The 15,106-nt window shown below is 45.6% G+C and overlaps 1 protein-coding gene across 3 annotated transcripts in view; it reads left to right on the forward strand.

Moving 5' to 3' along the window:
• LOC144755638 (glutathione S-transferase Mu 4-like) overlaps positions 1-15,106 on the forward strand; it is a 187,390-nt gene that overhangs the window by 33,332 nt on the left and 138,952 nt on the right. For all 3 annotated transcript variants that reach the window (XM_078644780.1, XM_078644781.1, XM_078644782.1), the window contains one exon: positions 3,725-3,800. In XM_078644780.1, the coding sequence (XP_078500906.1) occupies positions 3,725-3,800 (76 nt within the window). The remainder of the gene's footprint in view (positions 1-3,724; positions 3,801-15,106) is intronic.

Consider the following 15,106-nt stretch of genomic DNA (forward strand, 5'->3'; position numbering starts at 1 on the left):
TAGTCATCTTGACATTAAGACAATACTTCTGACGGAAACGTGAATGGTCCAAAAGAGAGATGGGCTGTATGTCGACGTTTTAGTCTCGGAGATTGTGTATCCATGAGATCACTTTCAGGACTGCAATATTTTATGACGATGCAAATAAGACACCACTCTAAAGGGGAGTCCGCTTCTAAAGGAGAATGATTCTCATAATGTTGTAAATTGTATTTGAGACCATGAAGATATTCAGCGCATGTGTTCCTCAACCGTAGGAGTAGCCAATACCACGATTCGCTTGCACGAACAACCGATCGTGAAGCCAAAGTTGTAAAGCTGTTTAAAACATGTTCTCTCCAAACATGTGACCTGTCCAGTACTACAGAATCGTGCGTGAAAAAATACAGCGCTTTAGGGCATGTACTCTTTTGCAGGAATTGACTGTGTAAATTGGTAAGTGAATTAGCGATTTAAAAAAAGTTAGCAATATTGCTTTGCATCCGACTGCTCAGATGCTGAGCCGGCGATCATCTAATTCTGTCGTTAAAGGAAAAGAGTACACTCTCTAAAACGCTAGACTTAATTGCGAATGATTCTGGACTACCTGCCATTTCAAATATTTGAAGAGCACATGCCGTGAGAAAGGGCTGCAACATGTTGAGTAATTATAGGGTATGGGGGCAGTGACTCCTCCCCACATAAGCCGACCTTTTAAACCTACCAGTGGTATCCAAAATAAAGGGATACTGGGGTAACCGCTAGGTAATTTTTTATAAACTCCCTGTTAGGTCTAGAGCTTTATCTAGAGGTACTCCCTTTAAGGAAGTGGCCTGATTAGGGCTACCCGGGTCACTCTCGACCACCTCTCAGCCTTCCATACAATTGAAGAGTTGGTCAGACAGTAGAGAATACAAACCAAGTATTTATTCAGGTACACTCGAGTGGAGCCCAATCTGTCCAGCCTCTAAGGATTGCTGCAGAGGAACTGACATCAGATAAGATGGTGATACATGATGTACGATTCAGAACCAAGGAAGGCACGCCCAGACTGGAAATACCCAGATGGAGGCAGCTACACAAAGGAGGTACAGAAAGATAAGTTTCGACCCTGGGACCAGGCACACACTATCTCTATGCCAAGGTCGTTCTGCCTACGCCCATCACTGGACAAGTGGGAGCAGGCCTCTATCTAGTTAGAAAGGTATGAGCAACTATGAACAGTGTATTCATTAGTACAGCAAGGCCCAACCTTGATGGAAACTAAAATGACCAAGGCTGCTTCCTGCAGAGAGAGAATTATTTTCTGTCATGACTCAAAATGGCGGCCAAACCTAAAATGGTGCAGTGAATGCTAACTTATGCAAAACGGTATATAAACAATACAGCTAATATATTTTATTCTAACACCCTGGAAGATGGTTGAGTCCACCTTGGTTTTTAGGGACTAGGGTGTGATCCGATGATGAAGCATCACACCCATAGAGTGTGTGGGGGTCCTATATAAAAAATATTTAATATTCAGTTTGGATTGGCCAGACAAGGCCATCAATTGTGGCAATACCTTCGTACTCAGGGTGGTAGAATATTTTAGTTGAGCGTATTAGATGAGTCCAATAGTATGGTTCCCATTGTGCATATTTCGGCTCTACCTCCCCTATCCACACCCCCACCCCCTGCCCCCATTTCCACACCAAAGTAGAGTGATTATTTGTTCTTCTAAGTAAATGATCATTCTACCAGTTAGAAACCACTGAGGTTCACCATGAATGTCATATCTGTAGAAAGCCTACCACAGGCGGCCCAAGCTCTAGTTCTATCGCTAGAAGAGCAGCCTCACTCCTTGCTACCAGATCCCCTGCTGTCAATGCTGCCCTTCACAGACGGGGGGGAGGGGGGCCTGGGACAGTAAATAAGCCCAGTGGGGTAGCTAGGCCTTTTGCTGCCCTTGGTGGCTGTGAGAGTGGGGGAGTGGTGTGTGCTTGCGGTCGATTCCTGCTTTTGCCACCCCCATGGGGCTGCAGGTAAGACTACCCCACCCCCGCTGCCCCCTTTGGTACTGAAATAAAAGTGGCCCACATTAGCAGTGGTGGCCCGTGCAGGTAACCATGGTGGGCGAGGAATGGAAGTGACAAAGGACGGAATAGTGAAAAATAAATAAAACCACTTGCCTTGCGCTCGCTGCATCGCAGAATAAAGGTTTTATTTTCACTATTCAGTCGTTTGCCACTTCCACCCCTGCCCACTGCGCTTACCTGCACGGGCCACCACTGCACATTAGTGAATCAGATGGGTTACAAAGTGGCCCATGTTTGCAAATTGGGGCAGTTTTGACCTTGTTAAGACACGCTGCGTAAGTGTAGTGCATGGATTTGAGCTTGCTGCAGGCAATGGTTTTTTTTTTTTTTTTTTTTTTAAGATACTAGAATTAAACTGTAAAAACCGTCATGGCCGACCATAAAACAGGCCAAAAACCCAATCCACACACCAACCTCTCAGATCAGCCCATTGGGCACTGCTTGATTGCCATATGAGAGGCCAGTTCGACTACAGACGGGGATGCGAACAAATCACACCAGCGCTGATCAAACTGACATGGCTGACTCTTCAATCCTGCTGTACCCAGTTCAGTTTTATTGCTGTAAATAGAACGCAGGAAATCTAAACAGGACCCACGACCTGAGGAATAGACTGATGTATCTGGCTAATGCAGACAAATGAACTTCTTGGCTCTAAACAATGATAAACTTTACAGCTCCTTTTCTGGGTTTGCTCTAAAGATGTGAAGTAACCGCACTGTGGCAAGTAGGTGGGGCCCTTCCCTTAAAGCTTGACCTATATTCTACCTGCTATTGACGCATTTCAATGTTGTAACCCTCCACAGGAGGGTTACGTATTTGTATATGTAAATGAGTATTATATAATTGTCCAAGCCTAATTGCTGTTAAAATGTATTCCTGTGTGAATTTGTTATTTATTTATATATATATATATATATATATATATATATTTCTAACCACTAGTATATGTAGTATACTTTTATACTTACTACCATTCCTACGTGATTTTAGAGTTTATCTGTTTGTATCTCTTCCTTGAGTGACTTTCAACATGTACAATTTTTTCCTGTTTTTATCTCTTCCTTGTGTGACTTTACACCTTGTACATTTGCAATTTTTTCCTGTTTTTATATCTTCCTTGTGTGACTTTACACCTTGTACATTTGCATTTTTTTTCCATATTTTTCTCCTCCTTGAGTGTGTCTTTACACCTTGTACATTTGCAATTTTTTTCTGTTTGTATCTCTTATGTAACTCATGTAATCCAAAGTCCTTATGTAACACAACTGGTTCTTTTGTAAAGTGCTCTGACACCTTCGGGTAATGTTCTCGCTATATAAAATCGCATTAAATAAATAAATTAAATTAAATGCATCCTAATGTTCTCCACCTGATTTTAATGTTCTTTAGTCTAACCAATGTTTTATCTAGTAACGTGCCTGTTTGGTGTAAATATATAACCAATAAGTATATTGAGGAGTGCAAGAATGCCCAGCCACTGAAGGGTAAAGCGCTCCAACCTCCACTGGGATAATGAGCTGGAGTCCTCTTTCCATTGAATGGGATGGAATGCCCTCGCTTTGGCCCTTTGTGCATGTAGAAAGATCAGATCTGGCATTGTCATTGATTGATGCTCCATTCCACTTACTTTACTTTGTCTAATGTTGTGCTTTATTCCGTTACAGCTGGCGCACTCCATCAGGCTGCTCTTGGAATACACTGGGACTGCGTATGAAGACAAGCATTATGTCCCTGGACCAGGTAATAAAGGATTCAGATTATCCCGTCTGCAGGCTGGGTTTAGAACCTCAATTAGCACGGTCGACCAGGTGCTGCATTTTGCTATGCTGTACTGGAAGACCGTGATAATTGGACACGGTAGTTTATATGCCGCTTTTATAGATTTAAGAGCGGCTTTTGACCTGGTTCCACGCTCTACGTTATGGAATGTCCTCAATGACATGGGTTTGCCTGGGCCTCTCCTATCACTGGAAAAAAAGACTTCACAAACAAAACTATGCGCAGATTAGGTGGGGGAGTCCTGGGAGTGTCACCACGCAGTTCCCAGTGGAAACTGGAGTACGCCAGGGCTGTGTCCTGGCGCCAACTCTATTCTCTTTATACATTAATGATGTGGCTAGAATATTAATTGACTCTAATATTGATGCACCGATCCTTGCTGGAGCAAAAGTTCCTATTTTAATGTTCGCAGACGATTGTCTCTTAGTAGCAAAAACTCCAAGCGGGCTTCAAAAGGGGCTGCGGCTCTTTGAAGAATTCTGTACCGCAGGGTTTTAGAACTTAAATGTACAGAAATCAAAGTTTATGACTTTTAACGTTTCTAAATCTTTTAAGGGCACCGTGATTATGAATAAGCGTCCTCTGGAGAGGGTCCAAGCTTTTACCTATTTGGGTGTTTGTATTCAGCACAACTTGTGCTGGAAACATCAAATTGAGCTGACCACCCTAAAACATAGGCAGCTTTCTGGGGCCCTGAGCCAGGAGCACTCGAAGTCCCTCACTAAACCAATATCACCGGTATTGGCGGTCTACAAGGGTAAAGTGGTTAGTTCCACTTTATACGGGGTTGAAATGTGGGGAACTGAAAACCTTAGGGGGATATCAGTCTCTGAAAATTCGTTCCCTAGGAACTTAATCAAACTACCACAGAGTACTTCTCTGAATCCTCTGTTTTATGATCTAGGGATGTCCCCAATAGCGCTTATTGCATCTCTACGACCAGATTTATACTGGAGGAGGATTTGGACCACCCCGAAATTAGAAATCTTTTCAAAGGGCTTGTTGGATATAATTGGAAGTGACATCTCCCATGAAATTAAGTGGCTAGGGCATATCCGGGGCCTCTTGATTGATTTGGGTCTACAGGATTTGTGGGAAGATCTAACAAATGCCAGGTTCCCCCTAAGAAGGTTCTTAAAGAACTGTATTGGCAGCTTGTGGTCTCCAGGACCTTTAGGTCTATCGATCCTGGGTCCTTGACCGGACTGTTTATGGACATCAAAGAAGCGCCGAAATTGGAAGCCTTCTGGGACGTTATTCTAAAACCCCTGGATCGTAAACTCTACTTTCAACTAAGAATTGGGAGCTTACCGGTCGGGGCATTCACTAGTAGGTGGTCCGCAGGAGCTAAGGCTGCTTGTCCATCATGCTCAGCGCTCTCTGAAACCATTGGCCACCTACTATTTGAATGCCCCGAGTACGTGGCGCCCCGTAGAATTTGGCTACACTCAATGTGCAGATTAATGGGCACCAATAGGGGGGCGGTGGCAGTTAGAATAATTCCTTCCTGCACAGATCTGACAGTTTATATAGCTGTGGCAAAATTCTTGGATTGGGCGTGGTCTATAAGAAGTAGAAGGCTAATAGACTAATATGTATTCATGGTGCCAAATTAAAAATCCCTTACCCAATGTACAATAATTTGATCTTAAATGTGTAATGGCTTAATGATTTTAAATGTAAATATGTATAATTTTATCTAAACTTTTAAATGTAAATATGTATAATTTTACCTAAACTTGTATTTATATGTACAGTTTGCTTTTATGACAATCGTCGAATAAAGCTTGTTTGACTTGACTTGATTCAAGGTGGCATGACGGTGAATTCAGTGAAGTTAAACAAAAGGAGAGGTGGGGAACATAGAGTGACACTCTTAGACCCCAGTAGTAACAAATAAACAATAGAAGAGTGTCCAATGCTATAGGTTCAAGCACGACCACAAAAGGGGAGCAAAAACAACGGCTTTAATTTAAGACGTTTCAGTGGTTATTAGAAAGCCCTCACTCACCACCTAGTGATGACATGCTTCATCATTGGGCCCACCAAAGAGACCGAGTGTCTCTTTGGTGTGCTGCGACGCCAGATCTACTGCGGAGCGGGTTCGTGAGTTCAGGCAGTGTTGTGCGAAAGTAAAAGTAACTAGTGAGTGTTGAATGATAAAAAAACAGTCCGTAGTGTATCAATAATAATAACTTTATTGGAATGATCACTAGGGAAAGACTTAAAATTATGTGTCTGGAAATTGCGTCCACAATTAATAGAGTGGGAATTTCTTAGGTATCAGTCGACAGGTTTCAGCCATGAAACAGAGTGATTTTACCTGGCATTCATCAGGACTATAGTGAAATAAACCATGGTGGAAATGGACGCGCTAAGGCCCACCCCAACCTAGGGACGTGAAAGTGAAAATTAACAAAATAGTGAAAAAGTGCAAAAATAATTAGGAAGAAGAATTCATTCTCCCTAATAACTCCTAGTTTAGGAGGCTTCCGACTTTGAGCGTTTCTGCACTTTTCTGGTGTTCGAAATTCTCACCATGGGTCTCAGGAGGGGGGTGGGAACGTAATTGGCACACCGCCCTCGACGTTCGGCACCCGCTCGGCACCTATGTCTTCCCTCTACCGGACCCCGGTGAATTCAGTGTGCCAAGGAATAAGATTGTTGATGTTTGTGAACTCTGCCACCCTGGTGCACCTTGGATTACTTTCAGATAGTCTTCATTACTGAGAGTCCTACTCTTTCTAGTTAGTCCTTACAAACTGAAGTGCCCCCATGTCTAAACCCTGGAGCCTGAGTTCCATTATTTATTCATAATGCTAACCCTGATCCTCTGTTGGGTGTGCTATATAAGTGACATTATCAATTTGCGATAAATACGTGGGAGGACCAGCTTGGGTGGGCACGAGGCAGTTTGAAGAGTTACAGACAAGTAACCTAGGCATTCCTTCCCCATTACTCATCGGAGTCCTTACAAACAGAATCTTGCAAATGCTTCGCTGCTGACCATTCTGATAACATGACACTAGAATCCAGCTTGCTGCAATACAAGTGTTGACCATAGGGCCCTCTCTGTGCCACCCTATGAACTCTCCGGAATCCCAGCAGGAAGCTGACCCCCTACCAAAATATAGAGCTCATCATGAAGCCATCAACTGCCCCTCTTTATTGAATCTGATCCTTAATGAGCAGTGGTAGTCCTTTTCACATGCAAATTATACTGAACATGAGTATTAAATCAGGCTAATCAGTTGAGTATTAACCGATCAACACACCTGCAAAGTTCCCTTGCCTTTGAATGTGCACTAGAGTGATCCACATGCAGATTAGATTGCTAATGTTCAACCTTCAGCAAGCGTTGGTTGAACAGTTGATGGGTCTCACCAGTTGAGCACCTGCGGAGTCTTAATTGAACTCCACTCCTACCTGGTCTTGCTTGTTTGACTTATGCCACCTATGCCCTTCAACCCCCCCCCTCCCCTATCCCCCTTTTTCCAACCTCTCACTATTTCTGCATTCCAATGACCCTGCTGACCCTCACTGTACACAAGCTGCATATACCTCCTGCTTCCCTAAACCCAATTTGCTCAAAGTCTACCCAACCGTGCTTTCATAAATTCTACTCCCATTAGGGTATCATCAGAAGCACACCCACTATTCTGACGGCTGTTGCAAGTCAGCTATTCAAGTGTTGTTTTAGGTGTGTGGGTTGTGTTATATGCATGTGGTCGCTGAGCTGGGATGCGTGTAGCTCGATGGGTGAGTGATATGTGGTGAGTGGGTTGCAGGCGACCCGTGGCGGTGTGGGAGTGAGTTATATTGGGAGAGATGAGGGGTGTTTTAAAACGCTGATGGCAAGTGAATGACTTGAGAAGTTGGTGTTGTAAAGTGTCTGCTGATGTGACTGCGTTGATAAGTGACACTGCTGAGTTGCGCTGTAAGATGCTGTGCGTGAAGAGTGGCTGTAGGTGGTTTGGCACGCGAGTTGTATTTTGAGTGGTGACTAGTAAGTAAATGTTGCTGTTACTAGGAGCTGAGAAGTGTAGGTAATAAGTGGTATCTCCGAGTAAAGTGTGAGTTAAAAGACTAGTGAGTAAACAAATGTTTCAGTGACTTGCTCAGGTAAGGTTCATTGGTGCTATTATGGGGGTAAGTTGTGTGTACTATAGGGTGTTGGTGAATGGTGTGATAAAAATGTGTCCCTCGGGGGTAGTGGTTTGGTCACGCTGAGAGTGGAGGAGTGATATTGGAGAGAAGTAAGTAGTATCTATTTATTGATGTCAGTGGCTACCGCAGACTGACCACGAAAGTGTCAAGTGGTTTAAGCAGCGGAAGGCGTTGTGGATGGTTTTTAGGTGGTGCTGCAAAAGTGTTGTGTTTGTGTGATTTTTATTTTTTTATTTTTTTTTGGGTTGGAAGTAAACAGACGTTTTCTAAACATTAAACATCCAGGTGTGTCTTGATTGAATGGTTGTGTGAAAAGTATGAATGACTGAGTCATTACATTGTGTAGGTGGCAGTAGTCCAGCACATGTGGCTACAGTGGCATTTAGAGTGGCTGATGGTGGTTGTGCGTAAGTGAGGAGAGGGATTTGTTACTTTTGTTTCTGTGATTGCTATAGCAACTTAGTCTGATTTGTGTGCCATCAGGCAGCTTTGTAGGCATTGACACTGGAGAGTATGATAAGCGAGTGGTGCTATGAGGGATATTCTGTCTAGCTACAAGGAGAGTTGGAAGTGGGTGTACAAGAGTTCCAGAAAGCATGCAGTTGGGACAAGAGGAATAGAGCGGTAGTGTAAGCGAATAGGGGTATTGTGTAGACAAGGCTGATGGAGATGTAGGGTGCAAGGTGCACATAATAGGGTTGTAACTAATTATGGATGTGAGGTTACCAAATTACTGTTGCCAGGAAACCTCACTGCTCTCCAAGGATTTCATTTAACACCGCTGAGCATTTTGTGAGTTCTAGCTTTTGTTTGATGTAACCGACCAAGTTAGAACAGTACACCCTAAAACTGATCTGTCTCTGCAAAGTTAAGGCCACTGAGCATGAAGCAAAATGCCTGACTACAAGCAGATCTCCCCCTTCCCCCCCCCAAGGAAACCCTACTTGGGCATAGTTAAATTCTATTGCATTTCACTGTGCAGTGTTTTACACCTGTAAACTTGAACAAGTAGTCTATTGTGTGCTTGCTTTAGGTGTCTTATAAGAAAGGCTGCATTCCTTTAGAGTGGTGGCTCCTCTGCTGTTGCAGAGTAGCATCGCACCCCCGCCAGTGGCCTCAAAATTCTGAAAAATAAAACTATAATGAAACGTGTTTTTTAAAATCATTTTATTGTTCCTTTCCTGTTACACCTTGTGGGCAGGGGTCATCACGACAGGGCAGTCACAGGAGGAGTGGTGGCACTGCACTCATTGTGCATTACTGTTTGGTTGGTCGTCTCAGGACGGCCAAACAGTCATGCACACTGACCTCTCCCCAACCAGAGCAGCACTGCCGGGTGGAGAGAATAGCCGGCGTAGACTCCCAACCCCCTTTGGAGCAGAAAACAAGCCCACTTGGGACACCCAGCTCTTCTATTATGAATGAGAGAAGCAGTTGGATTGGCTGAAGGGGAGACGGGGAGCCTCTGCAGGAAGGAGAAGATCGGCGAGGAAATGGTAAGTTCTTTTTAGATCTCGGCCTGCGAAAGACTGCGCACATGCGCTAGCGAGATTTAATGAGATAGACGGATTTTCACTAGCGAGGTTAAGCCACGCCCCTCTTTTCCATTGGCTGGCGTCACCGTTCATGCTAAACGGTGGCCAGCCATTGGAGAAGAGGTACTATTGACGTTCTTCTTTCTCTTTTAGCCCCGTCCTTTTCAGACTGGCTTACTTGACTTAATGGTGGCGTAAAAGGTTTCTTATCTTCTTTATGGGTCCAGATGGCCCCATAAAGAAGATAAGGAACCTTTTACCACAACAGGAAGTCTGGGCACCCCGTCTGAAAGGGACAGGGATAAAAGAAAATTTCTTTCATGTTCGTATAATCGCGGCACCCGCGCTTTACTTTTAAAATGTTATAAGTAAAGCGGGGGTGCCCCGATTATACCAACATGAAAGAAATAGAAACAGCATCTATTTCTTTCATTTTAGTATAATCGCGGCACCCGCGCTTTACGTATAACATTTTAAAAGTAATGCGCGGTGCCACGATTATACCAACATGAAAGAAATAGATGTTTTTTCTATTTCTTTCATGTTGGTATAATCGCTGAGGCTCCGGGCTCCGACAGCACCACCTCTACCGGCACGCAATGCAGCGGGTGCTGGCGGCTGGCAGCACAGTGCTGCACTCCGCGCCGGTAGAGGTGGTGCTGTCGGAGCCCAGAGATTCAGCTACTGCTGAGCCCTGAACACAGCGAGGCTGCCAGCGGCATCGGGACCCCCAGAGCACCGCGGAGCAGGTAAGAAACACCGCATTTACACCAGAGCATACTAAGAGGCAGCCAGAGGGAGAACGAGATTTATAACATGGCAATGTTCTGAAAATGTGGAGCAGAAGTTACAGCAAGCTGTGACTTGAGGGTTCGTTGTTACAAAAACTGATGGCGAGTAAAATATTGCTAGGATGGAGTTTTGCGTTTTTTGTTGCAGCGCCTAGAAGTGGAGGAGTTTTGTCACTCCTCGAACGGAAACAGTGAAAATAAAGTGATGTTCCGCATCAGTATAGAGTCATGAGGCGCTTTAAAGCAGGCTCTGTAAGGACAGGTTATAACACCTGTATCACAAATCTACCCGATGGGCGTAATAGATGACAACGGATGTACGAACTGGTTGGGAGGGGAACAAGTGTCCTTGACGCGCAGAGATGCTATGATACGGCGGAGTCTCTGTTTTGGTATAACCCCGCACAGGGCCCACTCCGGAAACAGACATGTTACCAAAATCACAGCCAACACGAGTTGTAGTTTTTTGTGGTCGTTGTTGGCCGCAGTTTTTATTACCATTGTATACCAACACATTTTGTCCCCTGGGCATCCCTTTTATGGCCAGGGTCATAAATCATTATCATGGCATATCATAAATCATACGTCCTACATCATCTGCATGTCATAAATCATTTACTGTTATGATAACTTGGACGTCATACATGATTAGCGTTGCCTGTCATAAATCCTACTGTTGGTCATAAACCTTCTGTCGGTCATAAATCATTATCTGTCATCACTTATTTGCATATCACAGGGTCATAAATCATTTGTGTCCCATAAATCATTTGTGTGATGGACCGCCATAAATTTGGGGCGTATCTTTTCTTGGCACTTTTGTGATCCAACTTGTTCTGTTGGTTTCCATGCTCCTTTGCGTGTGGGGAGTAGCCTCTCCCCAGAGTTAGGCCCCAACTCGCTACCTTGCTAGTCTATTTTTTGTGCCCTGCCGTCCGGCCGGGTCTGGGCTGCGAGCGCCGTCTCTGTCTGCTACCCCCTTTTGTCAGGCCTACTCACCCTGCCGTTCGGCATCCCAGTGTGAGTGGCCCTCCTTCTACACACCGCCATGTCGGTGTGCCTCCATAACCATCCGCTGTACCTCTTATCCGCCACGCCGCCAGGGAGGCTTTACGTCTTCCTGCGGCTCCCCCCTTCATGTGACGCTCTTATTTCCGCTTCTGTTGCTCATTATATGCAGCCTGCTGTCAATGGCGTGCTCAGCTCCATCCTTGCCGTTATATATTTGTATACTGGTTCGCCGTTCGGCTTCATCAGCTTCGTCTCAGCTCGCCATGGGCCATACATGAAAATAAAATTGGGAGACAGTCCGCTGCAGCATATGGTGGCCTGATACAGCACCCAGCGTCAAATAACCTTGCTTATCACAGTTGCACCTTTGAAATACACCTTTATAACGTTAGGTACTGTGAATAAATGGGTTCACCCAGCGTCAAATAACCTTGCTTATCACAGTTGCACCTTTGAAATACACCTTTATAACGTTAGGTACTGTGAATAAATGGGTTCACCACTCTCCGGGAAATTAATGCTCCCCTCCCGAGTAGCTCTGAAACAAGGCTGTAGGAACCCTCGAAAAAAAATTCAAAATGATTGTGGAGTAATGAGGCTACTGCCTCGGTATCCAAAAACTCACCACTGTCAGAAGGAATCTGACAGACGAAAACAAGACAGCAGCTGCAGCTCGTCACTACATCGTGGAGCTGGGGAGCGGTGCAGAAGAATTTTGAGTGGCAAAAAGAAAAAACATACCCCTTGGACGGAAGATACGCGGATCAGCTTGTCGTGTTAAAGTTTTTTGTCCATGTCCAGCTGGAGGACTCATTGCGCCATATGGTGTGGTAAGAGCTCCCCCCAAACTCCACGAAGGGATCCCAGGGGGCTGCGGAGTCGGCAAGCACGCTGAACTGGTGGAGTGCCCGGACTGGCCCTCTGCACTGGCAGATTAGTGCAGGCAAGATCGTTTATGACAAAAAAAATAAGGGTGTTTTCTTTGTTTATGTAGGGAATGGTGCCACCCAGCGCTCATGGGTTGGAATCGCGGCGTTTAAAGTGGGACCGGTTTAGTGGACTGGTTTACGGTTACCGCAAAGCCTGTTAGGCTCCCGTGGCTGCCCCAAGCCGGCCGGGAAATGCAGCAACTGGTAAGATAGCTCAGCATGTTAACCCACCTGATGCAGGGATCTGTGTCTCAAAGAAGATAACCCGGTGGGTTTGTGCACCTGCAGCAGAGTCTGCGCAATGCTTTCCCTTCCTAACTTGTTGCTCGCGAGGCGGCGGCGATGGAGCCAGGCGCTGCAGCCGGCGCACAGACATATGGCAGCGCAGGCGATTTTCCCGCCATAAACTGGCGGGTCTGCTGTCTGGGGGAGGGTCAGACCTCACCTGGCCCCCCCATTGGCCGGGTGCCTAGGAGTCATCCTGGCGCAAGTTGTTGCCGCGACGAGAGGGCCCCTTCTAGTTTAGGGCCCTTTCCGGCGGCTAGAACCGGCTCCTTCCTGGGCGCTGGCGTCCGTTATGGCGCCGGCCCTCGAGGCCCCCTTCAGGGGCCGGCCTCTGCAATATCCGCCTTTGAAGCTTTTCTTTCTAATTTAAAATGTCCTGGGCGTAACTTTTTTTATTGTTTTTTGGGTACATAATCACCATTGTAATTGTCAATTGTATTTATATAGGGCTTACTATTCCCTGACAAGGCTTTGGAGACTTCGCGTATCTTCAAATAGTCTTTCAGTTTAGAAGCATAATCCAAGTAAAAAATGTATCCAGAGATGAAATCGAATCACGGAGAACAGGGCATCAGGGCGCTTTATGGGAGGATTGCACGATTACGCGGTTTAGTGTGTTTCAAAGAGTAGAGCGTTGTTTGTCTACTTTGGGGGGTTTGAAACAGCCTCCCGAGACCACCACCTGCACCATTTGGGTTGTATAGATTACATATACACAGGACAACAGAGCTGTCTCTCTCGGTCCACATGCCACAGACATATATAGACAGCGTCTAATGGTAACCCACAGAAGTGTACATAACAGCAGGCCATTACCTGGCAGCACATAGATGGTGGAGGCTGAAGTTTCTTTTTTTTTATTTCAAAAATTTTTTTTATTGAAATGAATAAGGTAAGTTTTGCATATACATGGTATACATTAGTGCCCGGTGGTGGCCAGAGCACGAGAGAGAGAAAGAAGAGAGAGAAAAAGAGAGAGGAGGGGGGGGGGGGGGGGCACTATCGTTTTAGGTATTCGTCTAGAGCTGCCCACATGTTCTCTTTGGCTGTATGGTTCGCTGCCTTGTGTTTGGCAGTGATGTTGTCTGCTGCTCGGAGGAATGTTACCCAGTTGAACCAGCGCTTGAAGGTGGCTTTGCTGGCGGACTTCCAGTACTGCAGAATATTTTTGACCGCTGCCGTTAGGAGCATGTCAACCAAATCTCGCATTTCTTTGGATTCGAGTTGTGGCTCTAGGAAGCCGGTGACTATTCCTGCAAGCCCCCTTTGCATCTGGCAGCCAGTGATCGAGTCTATTAGGTCGTATACTTTTCCCCAGAACGCTTTGATTTTAGGACATTCGTATAGCATGTGGGCCAGGTCTCCCCTTGCTGTGTGGCAGTTCCAGCACTCGCTGTTGTCGGTGGCCCCTACTCTCTCTAGTTTCGCCGGTGTCCAGTGTAGTCTGTGTAATACCCAGAACTTTGTTTGTGCTAGCTGTGGTGTGATCTTGTTTTTGGACGCCGATGTCCATAATTTGGCCTTCTCTTCTTCACTCAGTGGTCTGCGGATGGTTCCCTCCCAGAACGCTATTGTTTTGTCATTGAGGGTGGTGGTGCGTGGTGTGGTTATTTTGTAGATCTGCGCTGTTTGGTGGCCTGTTGCGTTGAGGTTCTGTGCGTACTGTATGATGGTTGGTTTGTGTTTGGAGAGGTTTGCCTTGGTGATGGCTGCTTTGATTCTTAGGAACTCGTAGAATTCCTTGTCTGGCAGGCCCGTTGTGTGTTGGATCATGTTGTAGGTGAGTGGGTTGTTCCCTGTCTCTAGTTGCGCCGGTGTGGTTATGCCTCTGCTTAGCCATTCTTTGCTGCCTAGCGTTTTCCCTTTGTATGTGATCCTGGAGTTGTACCATAATGACTCCCATTTGGAGTTCCTGATGCTTACTTCTAGTTCTTTATCTAATCTCAGTAGGGCTAGTTTCGTGTTCCGTATTATTGAGTTTTTGGCTTCTGGATGTTTGTTTGCCGTGAGGGCCATTATTGGGTCAGCTCCACCTAGAATTCTCCTCTCTAGCTCGAGCCATACTGGCACATAATCTGGTGTTGGCGCTACCCAGTGTAGCCCTTGTTTGGCCAGACATGCTGACTGGAAGACCTTGTAGTTTGTGAGGTTCAGCCCCCCTTGTTCTTTTTTCAGCCTGAGTTTTGCTAGACTTATTCTAGGTTTTTTTCCCCCCCATAGGAACAGGTTAATGGCTTTGTCAATTTGTTTGTGGAAGTCTGTCGTTAGTAATAGCGGTAGCATGGACAGGGGGTAGTTGAGCATCGGGGTGATCATCATCTTAACCGTCTCTACTCTCCCCCACCAGCTTACGAATTTGGGTCCCCAGGTGTCTAGTTTCGATTTGATCTTTTTCAGCATTGCTTCCTCATTATGCTCTAGTGTCGATCTGAGGTCTTTCCCAAAGAGGAGCCCCAGATATTTTAGGGGCTTAGTTTGCCACGCCAGGCCTGAATTGCCTAGTACTGCTCTGGTGGTGTGGCAATTCATGGGTTTGCACTCTGACTTGT

The sequence above is a fragment of the Lissotriton helveticus genome, chromosome 5_1 (assembly GCF_964261635.1).
Source record: "Lissotriton helveticus chromosome 5_1, aLisHel1.1, whole genome shotgun sequence".
NCBI classification, from domain to species: domain Eukaryota; kingdom Metazoa; phylum Chordata; class Amphibia; order Caudata; family Salamandridae; genus Lissotriton; species Lissotriton helveticus.